Source organism: Tursiops truncatus, chromosome 8 (genome assembly GCF_011762595.2).
Source record: "Tursiops truncatus isolate mTurTru1 chromosome 8, mTurTru1.mat.Y, whole genome shotgun sequence".
Taxonomy (NCBI): Eukaryota; Metazoa; Chordata; class Mammalia; order Artiodactyla; family Delphinidae; genus Tursiops; species Tursiops truncatus.
Window position 1 is genome coordinate 103,228,391 of NC_047041.1, and position 25,221 is coordinate 103,253,611.

Sequence of the window (25,221 nt, forward strand, 5' to 3'; positions counted from 1 at the left end):
TCCCCAGGTGGGTCCCTGATTTGCTGTGTGGCCTTAGATCAGTGGCTGCCCCTCTCTGGACCTGGTTCCTGGCTGACCGCTGCCAGGCTCAGCTCCAGCCCAGCCCCGCCTGACACTGGCTCTGCCTCTGCCTGGCTCAGCTCCAGACAGCAGGGCAGGGCTGTCACATGCTGAGCCACGTGACAGGCAGCGGCTGGGGGTTCCATCCCACGCAGAGGACGGGGCCCCTGCAGCCCCTTACCCCAGTCCCAAACGGCTGAAGCCTCCAGGGGCTACCAGAGCAGGTGTGGGCCAGGAGACCTCTCCTACCCTCCCAGGTAGGCAGGGGCAGCGGGGAAGGCGAGGGCAGTGAGGAGCATCTCCCAGGTGCCCAGTCGGCCCAGAGGCCCTGGGCCAGCATCCCAGACAAGACCTAGGGCACCAAGGTGGAAGGGCAGCAGCGGGCCCAGGGTGACAGGCATGGGGCAATAGCACAAAGGATATTCCTGTCCCCCTACCTGTAACCTAATCGCCTGCCTGTCTGACACCAGCACCTGCCAGGGGATCGTCCCCCTTTGTGCTGGCTCTGACAGGTGTGCCTGGGGTGGGGGTGGGGTGAGGCTGAGGGGCAGGGACACAGGAACCTCATGGCGACACTTATATCATGACGGCTCACCTAGAGGGCAGAGGGTGGCGCTCTTTCCGGGGAGGCAGGAGGGGACAGCAGGGGGTGGACCCAGCCCCGCTCTGGAGCAACAATTTTCTCATGTGGGTCCCAGCCTGCCACTCATGCCCTGTGCCCTCTCTCTGGACTTCCATTTCCTCATTGTAAAATGCCAGGTTGCAGGGTGACAGGTGCTGTGAGCGGGGCGCTGGATGACGTGATGTCGGACACAGACGCGCCGAGGGCAGGGGCGAAGCCTGCAGCAGGCAGGCCTGGGCCCTGGGATTGGATTTCTGGACTCCAGCTGTCTTTGGATCAGACCTCTTCATTTTGCAGATGGGAAACTGAGGCTCAGAGGGGCTGGTGGTGGGGGGGCTGGGTGTGGGGAGCAGGGCTTTCCCCCCTGCTACTCCAGGCCACAGCCTGCACCCCACACCGTAATTCCTGGGTCCACTACTCTGGACTCATCCTCCATCCTTCCCATCAGGGGTCGAGATGGACCCCTCAGCTCAGAGCTCCCTGGAGACCTGCTGTGTGGCCCTGGCCTGGTGCTGGCCCTCTCTGCGCCCTGGCTCCTTCTCTGTGGTCCAGGAAAGGATCTAGAGGCCCCTGAGGGAAGTGATGGGGAAATCTCAGCCTGCAGCCTCCAGCCAGCCCAGAGTCAAAGTCAGGCACAAGGCCAGGACAGCCCCACCCCAGGGGCTGGCCCAGCCTTGCACATTTCATAACGGAAGGGCAGCTGGGTAGAGCAGGGCCAACCAGGAGGAAGGGCAGCTTCGCAGGGCCTCAGGTACGGTGTTCTGCAGAGGCTGGGGATATAGCAGCGAGCAGTCAGGGCCAGGGACCCGCTGGCAGGTTGGCTTGGGCACTCTGGGCTGCCGTCAGTCCTGGAAAGCCTGGCCACTCACGGCCACGCACAGGGACTAGCTTTGTCTTCTCGGAGCTTCTCTGCTCGCCTGAGGAGAAAGGGGAAGGGGGAAGGGAGTTCCGTTTGCCCCAGCCTAAGAGAGCGAAGAGAGAGGCCGAGAGGCCAAGAATCCCTGCTCTGGACCGGCCGCCCCAGGAAGGAATGCACCCCTGTCCCTGGGGGGGTGGTCAAGCATCCATTTGGCAACACATTTCCTGGGCAACTGCCACGCATGCCCGCTGCTGGGGTGGGCTATGCAGCGAGCGGTTCTGAGCGGTCGCGTTCCTGGGAATGGACTCTGCCGGGGTCCAGGAAGGCGAGGCTTTGCCAGCGTCAGGCAGCCGGGGGCACAGCCTCTCCGTGCGGTGGGGCGGGGGTTGGCTTGGCCCACGGCCAAGGGTTGGTCCCCAGCTCCCCACACCCGCCATGGAAGGGAGGGGGCCGCTCCCCAGAGTTTGGGAGACCTTGTAAAAATCCAGGTTAAGGCTCCACGGGGCAGGGAGGGGAGATCAGATTGGAGACCCTAGGGTACTGGGACCTGCAGAGCCTTCGAGGCAGCCCCGTGCCGTCCACCTTCTGACAGCCTGATGGGGGTCCCCTGGGCCCTCAGACCACCATGTTCACCTCTGTCACTCTTCCCAGCCCCACATCCCTGCCCCCACCTGGGTCTCAAGTTGATGTCCTTGCCTCCCTGGTGCCCACACTGGGCCAAGGTCTCCTCGGGTTCCCACCCCAGGGTCTCCTCCCCGAGACGCCCCAGCACAGCTGTCCTTTGCAGTCTGAATAACCATCGTTCAGAGCTGTCTTCACTGAGCACTCACGGGGCTCGGCCCTGCACCAAGCACTTCACAGCACTATGGGGTACCTACAAGACACCATCCCCATTGCACAGATGGGAAGAGTGAGCCACAGAGAGGCCAAGCCACCTGCCCAAGGTCTCCTAGCTAATAAACAGAGTTGCTGGGATTTGGACCCAGGTCCTCAGGCCCCCGACATGTCATACAGAGGGTGCTCTTAGAAGGCCTGTGGTATAGACAGGGAAACCGAGGCAGAAAGGATGAGAGGGTGGGCAGAGGTGGGGGCTGATCCGCAGGACCAGCCAGGGCCCAGGGACGGGACTCGGGCAGCAGCTGTTCCCTGATGATGATTGGAGGCAGCAGACCTGAGTGCCCGACCCCTTTGTCTCCCTCCTTGATGCCCCGTGACCTGGGCCTCAGCTTCCTACAGGGGTGCCAGCCAAAAGCTATGCTGCACCCACATCAGGCACCCACGCTGGCACAGTGCCCGGCACAGTCAGTGCTTAGTCACTATTATTATTATTATAGAATCCCCAGGCTCATGGCCTTGAGGGAAGGTGGCTGGCCCTGGGGCCCGGGGAACGAGGCCCATCCCTTGTCACATCAAGTGACTTAGCAACTCCCAGGGAGGTGGGCTTAGGGCCCCCAGACCACCCGATGAAGGAACCCCCTCATCTGTGTGTCCACAGTGGCTGCTCAGCTCCCTTGTGAGGTCACAGGCCCGGGGTCCCCCCAGGCCCAAGGCAGCCTTACACATCTGCTTACCTGGGTTGAGTCCAGTTCCCTGCCCTGCAGCAGTCTCCCCTTGGGGCCTCGGTCCTGAGCAAACTGCAATATGGTGTGAGCTGGCCTCAGTGTTGCCAGGAGAGGCTGCTGGAATGTTCCAACCAGACCTCCACCCCCGCAGAGCTCCCCACCCCACACTGTACTCGGAGATGCCCTGTTCAAGTGACGTGCCTTACATTTTTGTGGGTTCTGCAGGCTCGTAGGAAAGTGCAAAGACCCTTGCGGAGGCGGGAGAAGGGCGGGTGTGGTTTTCCCTCAGCATCCATCAGCAGAAGTCTGAAGGTGAGAGAGGATGGGGGGAAGGAAGAGGGATAGATATTTGTTGAATACTTGGTAACAATAACCACAGCTGACCATTATTAAGCTCTTACCATGCACACAATGGCCGGTGCTTCATGTGGTGGAACGGTAGCATCCCCTTTTTACAGGCATGGAAACTGAGGCAGGGAAAAGATGAGTGACTTGCCCAAGGTCACACAGCTACAGAGGCAGGGTCAGGGTTTGAGCTCAGGTGGCAGCTTTAGGGGTCAGCAAGTCTCTTAGCTCTTGGGTCTCTGGCCAGTATGCCTTCCTCTCTGGAGGAGGGTTGGAGCTGGGGACAAGCCTGGAGTGACAGGGGCTCTGATGATGTCCCTGTTCTGCTACAGTCACCCTCTCTGGGGGATGTGGTGCCCGCCCTGTGCCCGAGACAACTGCCCCGCTTCTCCTGATCAGAGTGGGAGGCCTGTGGGGTCAGTTTGGCCCCCATCATGCCTATGGGGACAGCGTAGGGCTCCAGCAGGCTCTCAGCACAGAGTGCCCATCAGGGCAGGCCATCCTGTTGGCTGGAACAGCTCATGGAGTCCTCCAGAAAACTTAGGGCCGTGGTGGCAGTAGTCACTTAACAATAGCTGGCAACCCTGAGGGCACTGACGCCCTGTCCTGGGCTTAGAACTGGCCAGCATGGTCTCATCCTTGATAAACACCCATCAGGTGGTAGGTGGAAGGGTGACCTTAACAGATGAGGAAATTGGGGCGCAAAGCCCCAAATGATAAGTTAAGTAGGCAAAGAGGGGTCCTGCTGCCCAGTCCAGTGGGAGAGGAAAGAGAGGGATGGGGAGGCGGGGCAGGGAGGTGGACAGAAGGAAACCAGGTATTTATCACAAGGTATGACACAGTGCGGTGGGGAGCAGAGCCAAGGGCCCACTGTGAGAATGTGTAAGGGAGTAATCATGGTGGGCTGCCTGAAGGAGGCATCAGCCAAGCAGAGACCAGAAGAGAAGTGAGTCAGAGAGAGAAGGAGGAAAGGGTCCCCACTGGTCCTTGGCACCAGGCCGAGGACTAAGTGCATCAGAGAGCTCCTCTGATGAACTTCAAGTAAGCAGGCGGGCGCCCGGGGGAATGTCAGAGCCCCTACCCTGCCTTCCAGCCCTGGCTGATGACAGCATGGAGGCCTGACTGCCCCCTCACCCCTCACCCCTCAGCATCCCCTGCTTCTCCAACACTGTGGCCGATGGGGCTGGGATGGGCAGCAGGGCCTCTGGGAGGTGGGGTTCTTCTTTCCCAGTCTTGTTGCGGAGGTGGGGCACAGGGAGAGGAGTCCTGTCACCCAGCCCTCTGAGCCACCACCAGCCAACCTGGCCACGCTGGGCAGGGCCCCCAGGCTGGGGACAGTGGGAACAGAGCATTTGTATTGGGAATGTCCCAAAGTGGTGGTTGGTGGACTCCGCCTCTAGTTACCAAACTTCCCCTGGTTACTCCACTCAGACCTGCTGGGGTAAGGGCTCCCCGTCTCCAGGAGGGGCACCGGAGTAGGGTGGGGGCCATGGCTTAGGGCTAATTTCCGGGTGGCAGGAAGAAGCGTGACCCCCTGGCTCCCTGCTCACTCTTAGGGGCCACGGAGTAGCTGTCCCCAAGCCCACACCCAGTCCCGTGACTGCCTTGGGGTCCAGAACCCTCCTGCCCACTGGTTAAGAGGTGTGGTCTGTAGCTCTGTCAGTGGGTGTCCAAGTGTGCCCCTTGTGTGTGTGTTTGTGTGTATGTGTAGGTGGGGCAGCCCTGGTCCCTGGGCTTACGTGTGAGTCCCCATGGGGGTGCCCGTGGGCCCACGCGGGTGCAGGCAGGGGCGGTGGAGGGCGCCTGGAGGTGGGGCGCCCCGGCCCACGCTGCCCCGCCCGGCAGGATGGACCCCTTCGCGGACACGCTGCAGCGGCTGCGGGAGGCCTTCGACTCGGGGTGCACGCGGCCGGCCGAGTTCCGGGCTGCCCAGCTGAAGGGCCTGAGCCGCTTCCTGCAAGAGAACAAGCAGCTTCTGCAGGAGGCGCTGGCGCAGGACCTGCACAAGGTGGGTTGTGGGGGGACAGGCAGGGGTGGGAGGAGGAGGGCAGGGGTGGGGAGGTTGAGACAGGTGGGATGGGGACAGCTGCATCCTCCATGAAGGGGGAACTAAAAGCCGTCAAACCCCGCCTCCTTTCCTGTGCCGTAACCCGCTCTTCTGCATTCACCCATTCATTCATTTCTTCATTCACTCCACTATTTTTTTCTTTTTTTTGGTCGTGTGGTGCAGCTTGCGGGATGTTAGTTCCCCGACCAGGAATTGAACCTGCGCCCTTGGCAGTGAGAGCGCGGAGTCCTAACCACTGGACCGCCAGGGAATTCCCCCACTCCACTACTATTTATTGAACACTTACTATGGGCCAGGTACTGTTGTAGGCTCTGGGGATACAACAAATAAAACAAAGTTCCTGTGTCCAGGGAGCTGGCCTCCTGGGGAGAGACACAACTAGACAGTAAATAAACACACAGCATGTTGGATGGTAATGAATGCCATGGAGAGACACTCCCAGTGTGAAGGGGGTGAGAGAGGGCCAGGGTCAGGGTGCGGTTTTGTATGTGGGGGTCAGAGAAGGTTTCTCTGAGACAGTGGCGTTTGAAGGAGGAGGGGGAAGGATCCACGTGGACAAGGGGGGAAACAGCAGAGGGCACAGCACGTGCAAAGGCCCTGAGGCAGGAGGTGCTTGGTGTATTTGTGCTTGAGGAGCAGCAAGGAGGCCAGAGTGGCTGAAGGGGAGTGGAAGAGGCAGAGGTATGCAAGGGACGAGGTCCAGGGAGCTGGGTCACACCGCTAGGGCCGCATGCAAGGGACGAGGTCCAGGGAGCTGGGTCACACCGCTAGGGCCGCATGCAAGGGACGAGGTCCAGGGAGCTGTGTCACACCGCTAGGGCCGCATGCAAGGGACGAGGTCCAGGGAGCTGGGTCACACCGCTAGGGCCGCATGCAAGGGACGAGGTCCAGGGAGCTGGTCACACCGCTAGGGCCGCATGCAAGGGACGAGGTCCAGGGAGCTGGTCACACCGCTAGGGCCGCATGCAAGGGACGAGGTCCAGGGAGCTGGGTCACACCGCTAGGGCCGCATGCAAGGGACGAGGTCCAGGGAGCTGGGTCACACCGCTAGGGCCGCATGCAAGGGACGAGGTCCAGGGAGCTGGTCACACCGCTAGGGCCGCATGCAAGGGACGAGGTCCAGGGAGCTGGTCACACCGCTAGGGCCGCATGCAAGGGACGAGGTCCAGGGAGCTGGTCACACCGCTAGGGCCGCATGTGGAGGACTTCTGCTTCACCAGGTACCGTGGGCATCATGGCCTCTGTCCAAACCCTGGAGGCCTGGGGGCTCAGCCCCTCCCATCTCCAGCAGCAGCCACAGCAGGACCTCAAGAAATACACTTCCTTGTAGGCAGCCTTCCACCGTCTCAGCCAGCAGGGCCCACCCGTGTGGCTGCCGCTGCCCTAGGACAACTGTCCAGGGGCTTCTTCTCTGGACAAAATGTCCCTTGAGCTTGCCACGAAGGCCACGGTGCCCAAGCTCACCCCTGACGCCCCACTGGCCCCTCACCACCTGTAACCCTCCAAGGCTGTGACTCTTTACCAGCTGGTGAGGTGCTGTTTTGATACTTAACACCTAGGGCAGGCCCATGGTGCACATTGGCTGCCGGCCAGCCCCTGTGGTCACCACTTGTCCCCAGGGGGCTGCAGCAGTCCCACACTGGCTCATGCTGAGCGCTGAGCTCATCTTCTCCCCAAACCTCCTGAGCCCATGAGCAGAACCCTGGGGTCATCCCTTTCTGCCCTCCTGCCTCCCCTGCCCTTCTGGTGGGCCTGCTGGCCCCACCCAGCTCATGAAAGAGATGCCGGCACTGGCAGGCCTGGGAGGCCCTCTGCAGCCTCCTTGGGCCCCACCTGATTTGCAGGCACCCAGCCAGGTGTCCAGAGCAGTCACTTCGAGACTAGTATCTCGTGGCACCTGGGGTCATGGATCAGGGCACCCCCGTTCACGGGGGCAGCACAAGTTGGCCACAAGGACTTGTCCTGAGGACGTGGCCTCCTGGTGACGCCTACTCCCTTTCTCGGGGTCCTCAAACCTTCTGTTTATCACCACGCTCCAGGACTGTAGCCAGGTGAGACCGGGCTCCCTCGTCTGCCATTTCTGGAATCGTCTGCTACCCCATTTATGAAACCAAGGCACCGGGTCGTACTCTCCTTGGCTCTCTGACACCCAAGGGGCCTGGCTTTGCCCCCCTGTGGGGAGTGTCCATTCACTGGACCTGGTCCAGGACAGAGGGGGCTCACACCCCCTACCCTGGCATGTCGGGCTCCCTGGGGACTGACACCCCACTGAGCCTCTGCCCTGCCCACCAGCTGGCCTGGCCTGGCCGCCTCCGTGAGACCTGACCCGATGGTCTGTCTGGTCCCTGTTCTCCCTATGGCTCAAATTTCACCTCCTGCCTGCAACCCTCAAGCCTCCAGGAGCCCGCGCCCCACAAAGGAAGCAGCAGCCCAGAAAATCCAATCTGGTCCCGGCCTCTGGCCTGGTCCCTCCCTCTGGGCTCAGCCAGCCCTGTCCCCCGCCTTCCCAGCAGGCAGCATCTGCCCTGTCTGACCTGCACAAATCGTCCCATTTAACCCCCAACAGCCCTTCCAGGTAGAGGTGGTCACCCCCAGTCACCCCCAGAGGAGACTCAGAGAGGGCGTGTTCTTGCCTAAGGGCACAGAACCCGGGCTCAAAACAGCCTCTACTCTTCCAAACTCCTGGCATTCAGCGGGGTTCAGATCAGCCCTCAAACAGGCCCAAACCTCAGTCAGGTCACAGGAGACCTCGCTGGGCAGGAGTGTGGGCTGTGGACACAGACATAGTAGAAGGCATGCCTGAAGCAGGCTCAGCCCCTAGAAGCGCTGGGGGGCGTGGCTTCTCCCCCCAAGGCCCTGCGCCCTCCCCCTCCCCCCAAGGCTCAGCTCTGGCACTCCTGGGCCCATCGCCCTCTCCTCTGACAGGAAGGAACTTGCACCATAATGGCTGAGTCTCAGGCATCAGGACAGCCTGGCTCTTGTGTCCTAGGCCATGGGCCTCCAGCTGCCTGCAGCCCACAGGCTGGGTCCCTCCTCCCTCGTGGGGGTGGGGCAGGCATGCCAGCCGGCATAGGTCAGGACAAAAGCCCTATTGATTGTCTCCTTTCTCCGACTCCTGCCCTTGAAATCTGCCCTGGCCCCTGGGCTGTGGGAACTGATGGCAGAGACACCTGTCCCCAGTGACCAGTCCCCAGTGACCCAGAGACACCTGTCCCCAGTGTCCCCTGCAGACTGACATCCACACAGCAGGCCACAGAGGGCCACACAGACAGTCCTGTTCAAACTTAAGTTAGAGCCTGTCCCTGCTCTGCTCAACAGTCCTCACCTCAGCTGCCTGGCCTCATCACCTCACGCACTCTTCTCCCTGCTAATCAGGGACATAGCAAGCCTGAACCCGCCCCAGGGCCTTTGCACAGGACATACCATCTGCCTGGAATATTCTGCCTCCAGGTATCCATGGGCTCCTTCCCTCTCTTTCCTCACTGCTCAAATGTCACCCCATCCCAGAGGCTGGCACTGACCATCTTATATAAAATAGAGCAAAGACACACACACACATACATGCGCACGTGCACTCACACACACGCACACACACTCCAGCAGTCTCTATCCCTCTTACCCTGTTTCATCCTCCCATTGCGCTTGTCACGTCCTAATGGAGTAGTCAGCGTTCTCATCATCACGTCGACCGTGCCCCTACAATGTCAGCTCCGTGGGGCAGGTTTTCTGTCTGTTTCAGTCACAGCTGCATCCCCAGCACAGAAACGGCACCCACGCACTCTAACCATTCAGTGAACATGGAGTGAATGAACGAATGAATGAGTGAATAAGACAGACCTTGCCTGGGGAGGCTTTGCCCACCCCAGGGCTCCGGCCACCTGCGGATCCTGGGTACCCTGGCCCAAGCCCTGCCCTTGCCCCTCCCCCTCCCCTGCAGTCAGCCTTCGAGTCAGAGGTGTCTGAAATCAGCATCAGCCAGAACGAGATTAACTCGGCCCTTAGGAACCTGCGGGCCTGGATGAAGGATGAGAAAGTGCCCAGGAACCTGGTGAGTGACCCTGGGCGTCAGGGCCGCAGGCAGCCTCTCTGGGTGGCAGGTGGTGCTGAGGGGCTGGGGTCTTGGCACCTCACCGTTCACCATCACTCTGCCCCGACCCAGGCCACACAGCTGGACTCGGCCTTCATCCGGAAGGAGCCCTTCGGCCTGGTGCTTGTCATCGCCCCCTGGAACTACCCTCTGAACCTGAGCCTAGAGCCCCTGGTGGGCGCCCTCGCAGCAGGTGAGAGGGAAGCACCACCTTCTCCCTCCACCTCCCGTCCATCCCCCCAGCCTCCCAGCCGCCCACAGAGCCAGGGAGGAGGGGGGAGCTGGCACCAGGTAGCTAAGAAGGCCTGGTTCCCATCTGGCCCACCATCCGCAGGCTGTGTGGCCTTGGGGCCGGCAGGGCACCTCTCTGAGCCATATTCTTCACCTGAAGGTGGAGTGAGGCCGGCACCTGCCCTGCAGGTGTGAGGACTGAATGGAGACGGGGAGTGGCTACAACTGGCCCCCCCCTCTCCCCGCCCCACCCCTCAGGGAACTGTGTGGTGCTGAAGCCCTCGGAGGTCAGCAAGAGCACTGAGAAGGTCCTGGCCGAGGTGCTGCCCCGATACCTGGACCAGGTGAGCAGGGCCAGGTACAGAGCAAGCAGCTACACTGGGGCTGAGCAGGGCTAAGGAGGCCCCGCTGGGCCGGGCAGCCCTTGGCGTGGCTCCTCAGACAGGACCTGACTTCCAGTCTCACTCCTGCCTCCTCTGGGTTGTGTGGCCTTGGCCAGGTCACCGCCCCTCTCAGCCTGTTTCCCTCTGAGTGAAACAGAGGGGTGGGGCCTGTCCCCCGGGGGTCCCTGTCTGTCTCTGGTCGGCCCTGCTGGCCCAGCCCCGGCCTCAGTCCCAACCCCAAACCCGCCAGGCCCCAACCTTACACCTGTTGGGCTGGAACTGCCTGTGCCTAGTGCCCCTGGGGAGCTCCCCGCTCCCCACTGCCCCCGACCCAGCCCACCTGGAGCCCGGGCACCAGGCAAGCGGGGAGCCATCCCAGGCACTTAGGCAGGCAGGCAGGTGCCCTCTGGGCCCTCAGGCCGGGGTCCCAGAGGGAGCCCTCTGCCGTCTGGCTTGCAGAGCTGCTTTGCTGTGGTGCTGGGCGGGCCCCAGGAGACCGGGCAGCTGCTGGAGCACAAGTTCGACTACATCTTCTTCACAGGTGAGGAGCCAGTCTGGGGGTTGTGCAGGATGGGAGAGGTGAGAAGCTTGCCCAGCCCCACCCTTAGGGGTCTTATCCCCAACTCTGAGAGAGGGACAGAAGCAGCCAGCCAGCCAGGGAGGATGCAGACTGGGGCAAGTGCTGGGTGGTGCTCTCGGCCCCAGGACGAGCTTGCTCCACTCTCCCTGAGCAGGCTGGGGAGCAGCCCCGGACCCCTGGGGACCCTTGGGAGGGACGGGCCCCATCCCGGAAACAGGCCTCTCCACCACTCACAACCTCACACATCACAGCATCTGTCCTTGCTGAGCTCCCGCCGTGCCAGGCGCTCATTCCTGCGCCCACGGCCCTTCTGGAGGGCTGGACAGATGACAGTTTGGGGGCTTGGGTGACAAAAGGATGCAGTGCCCACTGCACTAGCCAGGATTGGGGCAGGCTGTATTTTGCTCCCAGAGGTCACCTGCCATCACCCTGACATGTGCCCATGTGGTCCAGACACCACCTAGCTTCAAGTGACCAGGATGGAGTTTCCAGAAGAGATGAAAGGGTGGAGGATACAGACAAGGCGAGGCCCTGGAGGAGGGAGGAGGAGACCCGCCTCCTGTGTTGCACACTTTGTCCCCATCAGAGCAGGGGACGTGCCATCCCTGCCTTTCTCCTCCCCAGACCCTGCCACGAGCCCAGGACAAGGCCTGCCAGCTGCCACCTTAACAGACAGGGAGGGCGACTGTGGGAGCAGAGGGGCCAGGGTCCTCAGCTGTCCCTACAGATTCCCAGGGGCCGGAAACACCAGGAGAAGGAAGCCGGGGTGGGGGGTGGCGGGGCGCCTGACCACCCTCCACCGTCACAGCCCGAAGCTCAGTGGACTCTGGGCCCTGGCCCCCCAGGACTGAGGGTGCAGAGACAAGGCAGGCAGACCCCCGGAGGCCAGCTTCTACGCCAGGTCCCCGAGGCAGTCTGTGCAGAGGCCGATGGACTGCCCGAAGCTACTCCACCATAATCTCCTGACTTCTCCGGGCCTCAGTTTCCTTATTGGTATGATAGGGGCCATCCCCAAGTCACAGGCCTGTCTTAAGGACAAATGAATGAATGGAAGCCTTTGTCACAGCACGTGGCCTGGGCAGCAGCCACTCACTCACTCACTCGGTGAATGTTTACTGAGAGCGCAGACGGCACCGCGAGGCCTTGGGATAAAGCAGGGCTAAAGCCTCCTATATTGTCGTGGAGCCCGTGCAAAGGTGACCAGGGTGGAGGTGGGGAATTCAGTTGTGGGTGTAGTCAGGAAGGCGGGACAGACTAGGAGGTGTTTGAACAAAGATAGGAGGACCTAAGGGAGGAGCCGCGGTAGGGGGAGGCCCCTGGGGCCGGCTCAGCCGACAAGGGGGCCTGGATGGGAGGGAACGAGGGCAGGGAAGCAGGAGGAAGTGAGACCAGAGAGGTGACTGGGCTCTGGGCTCCCTCGGGCCGCGGTGGCTGGCGAGAAAGGCCAGGGTTATCACATCACGACAGGAATGGCAGCGTGGGGCCCTGGGCCAGGCGTGGGCAAGAGTGTGTCGAGGCCTGGGGGCGCTGTCAGGAGTGTTTCGGGGTGGCTGAGTGGAAGAGGGGACTGTGAGACCCAGGACACCAGCCCAGAGGAGAGGTGGGGACCCAGGGGAAGGGGGGGCAGACGGTGGGTGTGGAGGGCGCCACGGCTGCCAGATTAGGTCAGGGAGGGGAGACCCAAATGAGGACCAGCTAGAGCTGGAGCCGGGCCATAGGAGTTACTTTCAGAGGAGAGTGGAGAGTGGGGAGGGACTTAGGGCGGCAGGTTAGAAAGAGTCGCCTGCAGGCCCAGCTGGGATCAGAAGCAGGGAGACGGGGGCTCCTGGCTGTCTACCTGGGCAGGTCAGGACAGGGAGCTGGGCCTGGCTTGCAGCTGTGGGCAGAGCTCCTCGGGGGGCTGGTGGGCGAGTGGGGGAGGAAGGGGAGGGGATGACCTGAAAAAGGTCCCAGTGCAGCAGCAACTGACAAGGAAAAGCCAGGTGAGGGTGACTCTCTCCCGCCCACCCCCACCCACCCCCACCCTGCCCTCTACTCTACTGCCTCTCCAGGGAGCCGCAGGGCAGGGAGTGAGCCCCCTCGAGGGGTCCCAGCCCTGGGCTGAGGCCATCCCACCTGGCCCAAGTGGCCGAGAGCCACTCTGGTTCCTTCCACCCCAGGGAGCCCCCGAGTTGGCAAGATTGTCATGGCTGCTGCCGCCAAGCACCTGACACCCGTCACGCTGGAGCTGGGGGGCAAGAACCCCTGCTACGTGGACGACAACTGCGACCCCCAGACCGTGGCCAACCGTGTGGCCTTCTTCCGCTATTTCAACTCCGGCCAGACCTGCGTGGCCCCCGACTATATCCTGTGCAGCCCCGAAATGCAGGCTCGACTGCTGCCCGCCCTGCAGAGTGCCATCACCCGTTTCTATGGCAAAGACCCCCAGAGCTCCCCAGACCTGGGCCGCATCATCAGTGAGAAGAATTTCCAGCGGCTCCGGGGCCTGCTGAGCTGTGGCCACGTGGCCATCGGGGGCCAGACTGATGAAAGCGATCGCTACATCGGTGAGTCCCGCCCTCCCTGCCACTGTGCCCGACTCCCAGCCCACCCCAGCTAAGGCCCCCCCACGCTGGGGGCCACAGCTGGGCCCCGAGTCTGGGCCCAGCCTGTAACCTCGGGCCCTGAGGCTCCCCGACCCCACTGCTAGAGCCCAGCCTGGTCCACGGCTCTGGTGCCACGATTCTGTGACACCAGTGTTCCGCGTTGCCGTGTCCGAGCCTGTGACCCCACGACTCAGCCCTCTGGCCCAGGCTCTGGATTCTCCAAGCTCAGACCCCGGAGTTCTAGGGCTCAGGTTCCAAACTTCAGCCCCAAGATCTGCTGCTGCACGGGGCCGTGACCCCAGGTCCTATGAGCCCACGATTCCTGGTTCTGAATTTCAACAGCCCGTCCTGAGCACCCGCTACGCTGTGAACAAAGCAGCCCCAGTCTCCCGGGCCGAACGGCTCAGAGGGTGACGCTGCTCCCCAGCAGGCTGGGACCCGGGACCTCAGGTCCGGTCACCCTCTGACTGTAAGACCAAGGCTGAGGGGCTCTCTGGGCCCCACGGGTCCCGGTCAGGCTGGGGAGCCCCTCAAGGTCACTTCCCGGGGGCTGTGGGGAGATCACCTTCCCCAGAACATCCCTGAGCCTGGAGCCCTGGGTCCCTGGGCCCTGCCTGCCCGAGGCCCCACCCCTGGGGCTGAGCCGTGCCCTGTGCCCGGGCAGCTCCCACGGTGCTGGTGGGCGTGCAGGAGACGGAGCCGGTGATGCAGGAGGAGATCTTCGGGCCCATCCTGCCCATCATGAACGTGAGGAGCCTGGACGAGGCCATCGAGTTCATCCGCCGTCGGGAGAAGCCCCTGGCCCTGTACGCCTTCTCCAACAGCAGCCAGGTGGGGCTGGACAGAGGTGGGAGCGGGTAGCAGCAGTGGAGGGTGGAGTGAGGTCAGCAGAGGGTGAGGTGGCACCAGGACCAGAGTGGACCAAGGGGCCTGGCAGGAGGGGCGGGCGTCCTGGTCCCTCGGGGACAGTCATAGGAGCTCTGGGATGGTGGCGCTATCTTGGCTCTGTCCCTCTCCTTCCTCCTCGGGGCAGCAGGGCCTCCCCCTGCCCTCCAATCTGGGCCTTAGTGGGCGGCTCCCCAGGGTCTTCTCTAGGGTCCAGTGTCCCCTGTAAGTCAGCCCCACCTCCATTCTTCTGCATCATCATGGCCTGGTGGCGGCAGTGTCCCCTTCCTCTGCCTGGCTCATGGAAGGCACACACAACGTGGGATGGCACGACTGGGGGAGGATGAATGACCAGGACATGCAGGCCCAAGCATGAGCCCTGGTCCCCTGCCCTTCCCTGGGGTTTCTCTCAGTGGGATTTCTGAGTCGGCGGATGGGGGTCCACTCCACCCACCAGCAGGCAAGCCCCGACCTAGCTGTTACCTGAGGGTCACACGTTGCAACTAACTATAGCCAAGTTTTCGTGCAACTACTGTTTGGTGTCTACTAATCATTCCCCCCCCCCCTTTCTTCTTCTTTTTTATAAATTTATTTATTTATTTTTGGCTGCACTGTGTCTTCGTTCCTGCGCGTGGGCTTTTCTCTAGTTGAGGTGAACGGGGGCTTGAGGCGAACAGGGGCTACTCTTCGTTGCAGTGCACAGGCTTCTCATTGCCGTGGCTTCTCTTGTTGCAGAGCACAGGCTCTAGGCGCACGGGCTTCAGTAGTTGTGGCAGTGGGCTCAGTAGTTGTGGCTCGCGAGCTCTAGAGCACAGGCTCAGTAGTTGTGGGCTTAGTTGCTCTGCAGCATGTGGGATCTTCCCAGATCAGGGCTTGAACCCGCGTCCCCTGCATTGGCAGGCAGATTCTTAACCACTGCGCCACAAGGGAAGTCCCCCACCCCCACCCCACCACCCTCATTCTTCAAATACACCTACAGGCTGAAGAGGAAGGGCCTTCATTAAGTCAAGCAAGGATCAAGTTCATGTTTCCAAAACCCAAATCTCAACGTCTTCCCTGTGCTGCACACAGGCCCCCTGCTGCGTCCCTGCCCCACCCCACCCCTGGCCTCCCCACCTGCCCTTCACTCTGCCTGGGGGGCCCTCCTACTCATCTCTGCCCCGCCTTGAGACTCAGCAGGCACCTCACATCCCTCCCGGGAACGCCTCCCTGACTGCCCGCCCCTCACCCTGCACCCTCCACGTCCCCAGGAGGATGCTGGGTTTCCCACCTCCCCATCAGGCCTGAGCCTGTGTCCACAGTCACCTGCATGGGCCACAAGCAAGGGATGCTCAGGAAACACGTCTCCAGTTGGGGACGGGTGGCAGGCTGCTCCACAGCCACCGCCTCCAGCTCTCACGGTGGCCTCAGACCCTGCAGTGGCTCCCAGGGCCCTGAGGGGTCTGGACAGAGCCCCCGCGGCCCTGGCAGCTCCGGCACCAGCCTCATAGCTGCTTCTCTCCCAGGTGGTCAAGCGGGTACTGGCCCAGACCAGCAGCGGGGGCTTCTGTGGGAACGACGGCTTCATGCACATGACTGTCGCCAGCCTGCCCTTCGGAGGAGTGGGTACGTGCCAGCAGAGCCATGCCCTCTTACCGTCATCTCTCACCCTGCTCCCCTCTGCAGAGTCTGAGGCGGAACCTTCCATACCTGTCTCTGCATTTACATATGTGGGTGGACCCACAGATACACAGTTTAGGGTTTTTTAAACATCACTGTGATTGCAGGGGCTTAGCACACGCAGGGCGGCCTTGGGCCTTCTCTTTACTCCACAGTGAGGCTACATGCTGCTCCTTTAACCCCTCCTGTGTCCCCTCTGTCCCATGCTCGGCATGTCGCACAGGAGCCAGGGGCTCCTGCCGGCTCCCCCTCCACCAAGCCCCAGCAGTCCCCAGTACCGCTGTGAAGTCCTGGCCTCTGAGGCTGGTCCCAGCAAGTCTGACGGCTGTGTGATGCGAGGCCACCACTTCCCCTCTCTGAGCCCACCTCCTCCTCAGGGGACGAGAGGGCCAGAGGCTTGCCGTCCCGCCACCTGCCTGCACCTGGCACTAGAGTAAATGACCAGCAGGTCCTGGCGGGCTGCCCTGGTGGGCCTGGACCCTCCCTGGGGAGCGGCTGGTGTCACAGGAGCACGGCAGGCTGAGATCGATGCTGTGGTGGTGGAGGTCCAGGGCTGCGCACCGCTGCCGTCCCCAGTTCTGGAACCCTCTTCCCCAGCACCCCCTCCTCAGGGAAGCGTGGGGCTCTGTCTGCAGGTGAATCTGACCCTGCTGCTCCCCTGGCAAAGCCTTCCACGGCTCCCAGGCCCTCAGACGGAGCCAGGGCTCTGACTCAGCTTCCTGAGGCCGCCCTTCCTGGTCTGGCCACGGAGTCCTGCTCCCGCCCCTGCCCCGCTTCCCTGGTTGCTGCCCCAGACACACAGAGCTCTGCCTAAGTCCTGACACACCACGGTCACCCACCTCCAAGGCTCCCTGAGTTGTCCCCGAGCCTGGGCCCCTCTTGCCCCACACATCCACTTTATCTGGTCAACTCCACATCCCTCAGGCCCCACTCACTCAAGGAAGCCCTCCCGGATTACCCCTGATCCCACCAGGCTGGGTGCCCTGGACTTCCCACTGCCGGGTCCTTGACTGCCTCCCTACCTGGACATTGCGACTCATAACAACACAGCACTTACTGTATCTATGGGTCTGAACACTTGCTCAATCCCCGCAACTCTAGGAGGTGGGTGCCACTGTCACCCCATGTCACAGAGGAGACCAAGGCGAAATCACTTGCTTAAGGTGACATGGCTACTTCAGAGCTGGGATTCAACCCTGGGCAGCTGCCCCGGAATCCACTTTTTTTTTTTTTTTTTTTTTTACTTTCCATCTTTCCTCTCTCTTTTTTTCTAATTGAAAATGTTGTGGTTAAGAGTCCGCCGCCTGCCGATGCAGGGGACACGGGTTCGTGCCCCGGTCTGGGAAGATCCCACATGCTGCGGAGCGGCTGGGCCCGTGAGCCATGGCCGCTGAGCCTGCGCGTCCGGAGCCTGTGCTCCGCAGCGGGAGAGGCCACAACAGTGAGAGGTCCGCGTACCGAAAAAAAAAAAAAAAAAAGAAAATGTTAATTTACAATGTTGTGTTAGTTTCAGGTGTACAGCAGTGATTCAGTTATATTTCAGTTAAATATATATACACGCTCTTCTTTTCAGATTCTTTTCCATTATAGGTTATTACAAGATATTGAATATATAGTTCCCTGTGCTATATAGTAGGTCCTTGTTTATCTATTTTATATAGAGTAGTGTGTGTCTGTTAATCCCAAATTCCCAATACATCCCCCACCCCTCCAGAATCCACTCTTGACCACTGTCTACCCATTGTGCCCCAGCACCTGGTGTCCCCAATATTTATTTGAGTGGGTGCTGGGGCCAGGCTCAGGGCTAAGCCCTTTACCCACAGCATCTCATGATTAGCCCACTTTACAGCTGGGGAAACCAAGGCTCGGGGGGTGAAGTAGCCCACCCAGGTCATACTGTGTGACTGGCAGAGCCCAGGTCTGTCTGACGCTCCTCAGCTGGCCACTGGGGGCCTAACTGCTGTGTTCCCTGTCACTGTACAGGCGCCAGTGGGATGGGCAGCTACCACGGCAAGTTCTCCTTCGACACCTTCTCCCACCACCGCGCCTGCCTGCTGCGCCGCCCTGGGCTGGAGAAGGTCTACGCTCTCCGCTACCCGCCCCACACTCCACGCAACCTGAGGGTGCTGCTCGCAGCCATGGAGACCCGCAGCTGCAGCTGCGCCCTGCTCTGAGCCACCCTGCGCACAGGGGCTCCGAGCGTCCCTCCCAGCTCACGTCTACAAGTCCTCCGCTGCCGTGGCCACCTGAGGCTGGTGGAGACATGACCTGGGGTCCACGACACAGGGGGAAAACACCTGCCGGGGCCACGGCCCAGACCAGTGCTTGCTCTCCTCCCGCCTGGGGCTTCTCTTTTCAGGCCCTCAGCTGCCCCCCAGCCAGGATGGGCCAAGGTTTGGGAGCATCGGAAACAGTGCAGTAACCTGCCCTCCTGCTCCCACGCTGGCCACCTGTGTTCCGGGAGACGAGGGAAGATGTGGGCACCTCTCAGGACAGAAGGTGCCCTTTCTGTGGAGGGTGCAGAAGGGGTCCTGGCATCCGGTCCATGACACACTGCGGGCCTGCTGTGACCTGGGTTGTCCCTGCCCTCTCTGAGCCTGGTTCCCTATCTGTTGCACAGAGGAGGTGATTAACACCTCCTGAGATCATCATGAGGATTAAATTTTGGAGCTTAATTGCCGACTCCAGGCTCCAGGCGTCCTGTCTCCTCATTTGGGAGGGGGGAGGCTGCTTCCCTCTACTCTCTCCGCACCTCTCCCTCCAGGTCAGGTTGATGAGATGCCCACAGTAGGATCTCCCTTCTCTTCACCTCGGGCCTCTTAGGAGCTCTGAACTAGCTCCTGTTCCCCAAGTAGCTGGCCCTGGGCACCTTCCCCTCATCATGTCCCACACTGGACTCCTCCCCTTCCCTCTCCTGCTCATCCTCCTGGGCCCCCATGCCGTGGAGTGATCCCCCATCCACTCAGCCACAAAGCCAGACTCCCCGGCTAGACACTCCCTTCTCACCTCCCAAGTCCCATCTTTGAGTAATTCTTGATGATTCTATAAAATACCGCAGACTTCCCCAATCCACACACTAATCGCTGTGCCCCGGGCCATCCATCACCTACCCTCTTTCGCCGGGGCCCAGCCCTTCTCCTCAGAGATCTTCCCAAAGCCCACTGGACCATACTAGCCCTCAGCCTGAACCCCTTCAGTGGTTCCCCTGGCTCACAAGTCTGGACCCATAACAATCCTTGGGAGGCTCTGCACAGCCCTGTACACGCTCCCCCCCACACCCCCCACCGCCAACCCATCCTTGCCCTCTTCTAACGCACTGGATGTGTCCTCCTTCTCTGGTGGACCTCCGCACAGAAGCTGGGCATGCTCTCTGGCCCTTCTGGTTCTGCTCGACTCCTCCTTGCGCTCTGCTTGGACATCATCTCCTCCAGGAAGCCCTCCCTGACCACCTTCCACTGCCCCCAACACACAGGCGGCCTCAGGGGCTTTCTCAGTGTCCGCAGCCTCCCGGGTCCCTCTGCCACACAATTCACTGGGAGGAAACACAGGTTTGGGGGCTGTTGAGGGACGGGGCTCCCGGGTCATACAGATCCAGGAGTGGCTCAGGCGGCCGCACTTCGCAGATCTAAGGCTTAGGCCAAGTTACTACACAAGTCCGTGCCTCAGTTTCCCCATCTGTAAAGCGAAAATAATCGTTCCTCCCCACACGGCTGCCGGGAGGATTAAATGAAGACGCCAGGATGAAGGTTTAGCATAGAGTAGGCATGGCTCCCGCGAGGAATCACCACAGGCTACGATTCTCATCACCGTTATCATACACGCCCCGCTGAGGCCGAGAGGGTGTCCTCCAGCCCAGGGCGCCGGGTCTGGCAGGAGCAGCAACCTTAAACCACGCCTCGGATGTCCCGCCTCCAAGAGCTCGGGAGTCCCGACTCACTAGTTTCTCGCACCCAACCCGGCGGCGCTCTACACCACTTCAAGCCCCTGCCTGCTCCCCTAGCCAATCGGAGAAAAGACTTTTTCGATCCCGCCTCTTTCGGCTGCGCCACCAGCCAATCAGACCACACCACGAAGAGTCCACGCCCAATGGTAGCATCCCAGAATGTAGGCTCCGCCTCTCGACGGACAGGCCCCTCGGCCCTGGAAGGAGAGGCAGCGATTCAAGGTGGGTGTTCGGGGCTCAGGTGTTAAGGCCCAGCCTGGGCAGCGCGGCATCGGGGTCGAGTGTGCGGCCCCCGTTGGCTCCGCCGGCTCCGCGCCCGGGCTTTATCTCGGCCCGCTCAGAACCCGCGGCCTCTGTGTCCTTGAGCGTGCAGCGGGCGGGAAACCGGCACCGTCAGGGCGCATATGCACCTCCTGCGCCCGTCGGGTCAGAGGTCATGAGGAAGGGCGGGGAAGGAGCCGGGTTGGGTGCCTGGCACTGAAGTCAGCGGTCAAAAGAAATGGTCCCGCTAGAGGTCACAGGTCAGGAGAGGGGCACTTTTGGCCTCGGCTACGTGCCAGGCTCTGGGCTAAACCCTTGGCATCTTCGAGCCTCCTCCATTCTCGTGACCTCCCATTTCACAAGTGAGAAAACCCAAGGTCACTTGGCAGGCTGGGAGACAGTTCCAGAAGGACCTTGATGCTGGGGAGAGGAATTTGATCTTGAGGGTTATTTAAGCCCTTAAAAGGTTCATTAGGGGAGGGCTGGGGGTGTAAAGGGAGGGGTCTGGCCTGGGTTCACGTCCTGGTCCCACCCCCTCAGTGTGTGACTTTAGGCAAGTCACTGAACACGACTGAGCTGTGGCTTCTCATCTGTGCCTCCCTCTGAGGTCATCATGTGGACAAAGTGACAGTGCGTGTGACCCCTAGCACAGTGCCTGGCACGGTGAGCTCTGAATAAACGCCGGTGGCAGGTGGCAGTGTTAACCTGGGTCAGGTTGGAGGCCGGGAGGGGCTGCACCTGGGAACAGGAAGCCCGTCTGTGCCTCTGACAGGAATGGGGGTGAGCAGGGACAAGCTGACACAGTGGCACTGGGGTCAAGGGTCAAGGCTCCTGCAATGCTAGGGTTCCCGGGGGTGGGGGTGGGGAACCATGCCTGTCTGAGACCCACCTATGCCTCACTTCTTGCCCACAGATGCGCTGTCTGACCACGCCCATGCTGCTTCGGGCCCTGGCCCAGGCCGCACGTGCAGGTAGGACCAAGGGAGCCTTTCCTGGGTGTGAGGGGCCCAGCCTCCTAGCATGAGGTCACATCTGCACAGTGTAATCCCTATCCTTGCAGGGCATCCCAGTGGCCGGAGCCTCCACAGAAGCACAGCGGCAGCCACCTACAGTGAGTCCCGGGGTGCCTCAAGCCTCAGGCTTTCTGATCATCGTCCTGCCAGAGGCAGGGGAGAAGGCCTGTGTTCTGGTCCTGGCTTTGCTGGGGGCTCGCCCTCTCGGAGCCTCAGTTTCCACTCTGTATAAAGAGGATGGTGATCAAGATTGAATATGATTCTTGGGGGCCGGGTCTGTCATTGCAGGGGGTAGAGGGCCTTCCATGTGGCTACACCGTGTGATCTCAGACCTTCCCCGTGTAGGACAAGGAGGGAGCTGCCAGGTGTGAGCCCTGGGAGCTGTGCCTCTTCATCAGGACCCCAGTACCCAAGCCCCTTCCAACCCCCATCAACTCCTGGCTTGGATGGCCACACAGGCACAGGGAGAAGCTGGCGAGGACTGCCCAGGGCCTGAGGCTGGCCTCGAGGGTGCTCACTGAGGCGGAGGAGGTTTGGTGAATGAACAAACCCCTGGGGGGCCCAGCTGTTGCACCTAGGAGGCCAGGCCTCGTCTCCCTGAGCTGGAGTCCTTGGGGAGGGCCTGTGTGAGGCCTGCTGCCACGGCCTCTCCGCCCTCCTCCCCTGCAGAATATGTGAACATGCGGGAGCCCTCAATGGACATGAAGTCGGTGACCGACCGGGCAGCTCAGACCCTGCTGTGGACCGAGCTCATCCGAGGTGGGCCCTGGGGGGAGGGGGGAGGCCGGCTGGTCGGGGGCACAGATGTGTTAGGGAGGAGGGCCCCCTCCCACCGTGCCTGTGCCACCCCCAGGCCTGGGCATGACCCTGAGCTACCTGTTCCGAGAGCCAGCCACCATCAACTACCCATTTGAGAAGGGCCCACTGAGCCCGCGCTTCCGCGGCGAGCATGCGCTGCGCCGGTACCCATCCGGGGAGGAGCGCTGCATCGCCTGCAAGCTCTGCGAGGCCGTCTGCCCAGCCCAGGTGAGCCCCTGACCCCAACTGACCGCCCCCCGGCCCCTGCCGCTGGGAGAGGGAGGCCACAGCCTGCTGCAGAGAGAGTGAAGCAGGCAGCCCTGGGCCCGAACTCTGGGCGCCCTGCCGGGTGGGTGTCCCCAGAAAGTCCCTTTCCCGATCTGAGCCTCTTCCCCCCGTGAATGGGAGCCGACTCAGAGGCAGTGAGTCAGGGGAGGGAAACTTCCAGCCCTGAGCAGGCCACGTGACACACGTGGGTCCTGCCCTTGGGGGTCTGGTCGGGGGCGTGAAACCCAGGCCTCGAGCCACGAGGCAGCACCTGAGGGTTTCCACTTTTACCCGGATGCAGCAGCCGTTTCAGGAGCACTGCCTGTGTGCCTGCCACAGGACCGGACCCAGGGACACGTGTGCCACAGCCGAGGCCCTCACTGCCCCCGGTTGCTGCTCCTTTGAGCCCCTGGCATCTGGTTCTGTCGGAGGGTCCCACACGGACTATTAGTGCAGAAACAGACAGACACAGCTGGGGCTCTTGGGCTGGCGGATGTGCCCGGCAGGAGCCCAGCAGGCTCAGGGGTCCTCACGGTCCACACAGCGACCCCCTCCCAGCGGCCGCTCCAGGCCACATCTCTGTGACTCCGGATGGCTGCTGTCCACGACCTGCCTCATTTCCTGGACCACTCCCAGGTCCTGCAGGCCACGGGTTGTGGCCTTGCTGTCCCCAGTCTAGCCACCGACCTGGAGCACGTAGGAGAGCCCCGAAAAAATAATAACAGTGGTGGCATCCAGACAGAGTGCCGGCTGTGGACCAGGCACTGAGCCAAACTCATGACTCATCTCTGCAACAACTCTAGGAGGTAGAGATTATTATCCCCATTTTTATAGATGAGGAAACGGAGGCACAAAGAGATGAGGCTAATAACCAAAGGTCCCACTATGAGTGGTGGGCATTACACTCCTGGGGACATCTGAGGGCCTTTGCCACATCCCTTTGAAGGTCCTCCCAGCTGTGGGAGGCCCCAGGCCACCCCTTCCCCCAGCTGGTGCAAGTGTGCACCCAGGAAGTGAGAGTTAAGGACCTGTGTTTGAGTCTGGGCTCTGCCCCTCACGTACTGTGTGGCTTTGGGAAACCCCTCAACCTCTCTGAGCCTCAGTTTTCTCATCCATTAAATGGGGATAACTAGATGTAATTGGGAAGGTTGTTCAACATGCAACCGACAGTAATGGGGCATTTTTTTACCGGGTGGGACCCCTTGGGTCTGCAGGTGCTATGGTGAACAAGGCAGGCAACGGCCCTCTCCTTGTGGGACTCACGTTCTCAGGCAGGAGGTGCTGGCCGTTAACAAACAAGAGAATGTCAGCTGGGGCAAGCGCTCAGAGGCCGACGTCACAGCCGCGCCGGGCGGCCTGTTAGGAGAGGGGTCAGGAAACGCACACGTGGGCCGAGGGTGGATGACAGAGGGTCCGCTCTGTAGGCCCTGGGGGGCCAGTCCCGCAGGAGTGGGAATGAGCCGTGGCGGGGGCTGGATCCTGTGCCTGGGGCCAGCGTGGCTGGCAGGTGACAGTACCCTGTGCCACCCCCCAGGCCATCACCATTGAGGCTGAGCCTCGGGCCGATGGCAGCCGCCGGACCACACGTTACGACATAGACATGACCAAGTGTATCTACTGCGGCTTCTGCCAGGAGGCCTGCCCTGTGGACGCCATCGTTGAGGTGAGCGGGCCCCGCGGCGGGGGGGGCCGGGGCGGAAGCTCCTCGGAGGGGCCTGACGTGGCTGCGTCTGCTCCCCCGCTCACAGGGCCCCAACTTCGAGTTCTCCACGGAGACGCACGAGGAGCTGCTCTACAACAAGGAGAAGCTGCTCAACAACGGGGACAAGTGGGAGGCCGAGATCGCCGCCAACATCCAGGCCGACTACCTCTACCGGTGACCGGCCCGCCGGCTGGCCCGAGGTCCCCTTCTGCCTAATAAAAGAGCTCTGACCTCCCCACCGCCTCTGTCATCAGTCCGCCGTCCAGGCCTGACCACGGCCTGTGGCTTCCTCCATTGGACCAGGTCCTTGGACAGAGTCGCCCTCCTGTGCGACTCTGTGGGACCTGCCAGGCCCTCCCCGTGGCTGGGCCCGGGCCCGCGGCAGTGTGTGGCCCACACATCTTCCTGGGCATGTTCCCCAAGGCTCCGCAGGCTGGAGGTCGGCCCAGGTCCACTGTTCCCATAATCCTGTGTGCCCAAGGGGTGGGGCTGGGGCCTGTCCTCTCCTGAGGGCCACCCACAGCTGAGACCCTAAGGACCTAGAGCCTCTCGCAAGGCCGCAGGCAGAAATACATCAAGAGCAGGAACTTGGAAAGGCCAGAGCATCCTTGCTGGGAGGCAGGGGAAGGCTGCTCTGGGGGGGGGTGTGTGTGACAGTCACGAGGGGGTGACCCAGGCCCTGCTGCCTGTGAGCTGGCTCTGCCTCTCCTCCAGCCACATCCGCTTTTCTCCCCAGCTTCCCCAGACCAGGCTGCTGGCATGGCTTCTGCCGCTCAGGACTTCCTGCTTTGCTGTCGCAGCCAAGTGACATGGTTCCTTCTGGGGCCACACGCAAGCCCAGTGGCAGCAGAGTAGCCAAAAACAGCCCCCTCTAACTTGGTGCTAAGAGGTGTGAGAGGATTTCAATTCATTCTCAGCAGTGAGGAAACTGGCTCAGAGGGGGGAAGTGTCTTGCTCAGGATCACACAGCACACATCTGATGAAAAAACTAATTCGGGCCTGAGAGATCTCGGAGTTCCCTTTCTCCATTATTTCCAAAAGTGCTTTTTACAAAACACTGATCTCCCAAGATGCTTCTTGGAAGGGTGTTCTAGGGACCAGTAAGTGTGGGAAATGCCCCAAGTGCCTCTCCCCTCTGGGACAGGCACTGCATGATAGCACATTCAAGGCTCTGAGAAGGCCTGCAGCAAAGAAACCCAGATTACCCAGCTCATTACCAGGAAGCCCCTTTTCTCAGATCCCCTGCTGACACCTGGACCTACTTACCAGGCCAGGATGGGCCATCTCCTGATGCAGAAGTGGCCCAGGACC

General features: G+C 61.5%; 2 protein-coding genes and 1 long non-coding RNA gene across 15 annotated transcripts; 2 read left to right on the forward strand and 1 right to left on the reverse strand.

Annotated features, from left to right (window-relative positions):
• The first annotated feature begins 298 nt into the window (after positions 1 to 298).
• ALDH3B1 (aldehyde dehydrogenase 3 family member B1) lies at positions 299 to 18,613 on the forward strand. Of its 8 annotated transcripts, XM_033861288.2 has the most exons (11): positions 1,391 to 1,433; positions 3,329 to 3,415; positions 5,294 to 5,456; positions 9,454 to 9,564; positions 9,676 to 9,796; positions 10,093 to 10,178; positions 10,677 to 10,758; positions 12,957 to 13,343; positions 14,047 to 14,213; positions 15,773 to 15,872; positions 17,910 to 18,613. In XM_033861288.2, exons 3-11 carry the CDS (start codon positions 5,295 to 5,297, stop codon positions 18,098 to 18,100), a joined length of 1,407 nt encoding a protein of 468 aa, XP_033717179.1. In that variant the 5' UTR covers positions 1,391 to 1,433; positions 3,329 to 3,415; position 5,294; the 3' UTR covers positions 18,101 to 18,613. The 8 variants fall into 8 exon arrangements, with proteins under 8 accessions (XP_073665362.1, XP_033717181.1, XP_033717179.1 ...); XM_073809261.1 differs by lacking the exons at positions 1,391 to 1,433; positions 3,329 to 3,415 and adding an exon at positions 299 to 317; XM_033861290.2 differs by lacking the exon at positions 3,329 to 3,415 and having other exon boundaries at positions 1,347 to 1,433.
• Positions 1,424 to 3,366, reverse strand: LOC141279419 (uncharacterized). The gene is made up of 3 exons (XR_012333629.1): positions 3,310 to 3,366; positions 3,113 to 3,175; positions 1,424 to 1,599 (listed from the first exon to the last, which is right to left on the reverse strand). It is a non-coding gene; the product is annotated as an uncharacterized lncRNA (long non-coding RNA).
• Positions 18,614 to 19,994: 1,381 nt separating the features above from the next.
• Positions 19,995 to 24,145, forward strand: NDUFS8 (NADH:ubiquinone oxidoreductase core subunit S8). Of its 6 annotated transcripts, none has more exons than XM_073809267.1 (8): positions 20,058 to 20,091; positions 21,044 to 21,101; positions 21,191 to 21,241; positions 21,489 to 21,674; positions 21,813 to 21,902; positions 21,997 to 22,169; positions 23,716 to 23,871; positions 23,957 to 24,145. In XM_073809267.1, the coding sequence occupies exons 5-8, from the start codon at positions 21,824 to 21,826 to the stop codon at positions 24,086 to 24,088; spliced, it is 540 nt and encodes a 179-aa protein (XP_073665368.1). In that variant the 5' UTR covers positions 20,058 to 20,091; positions 21,044 to 21,101; positions 21,191 to 21,241; positions 21,489 to 21,674; positions 21,813 to 21,823; the 3' UTR covers positions 24,089 to 24,145. The 6 variants fall into 6 exon arrangements, 5 of the variants coding, with proteins under 5 accessions (XP_073665366.1, XP_033717184.1, XP_073665368.1 ...); XM_073809268.1 differs by having other exon boundaries at positions 20,075 to 20,091; positions 21,432 to 21,674; XR_012333628.1 differs by lacking the exons at positions 21,489 to 21,674; positions 23,957 to 24,145 and adding an exon at positions 22,510 to 23,014 and having other exon boundaries at positions 19,995 to 20,091; positions 23,743 to 23,872.
• The last annotated feature ends 1,076 nt before the right edge of the window (positions 24,146 to 25,221 follow it).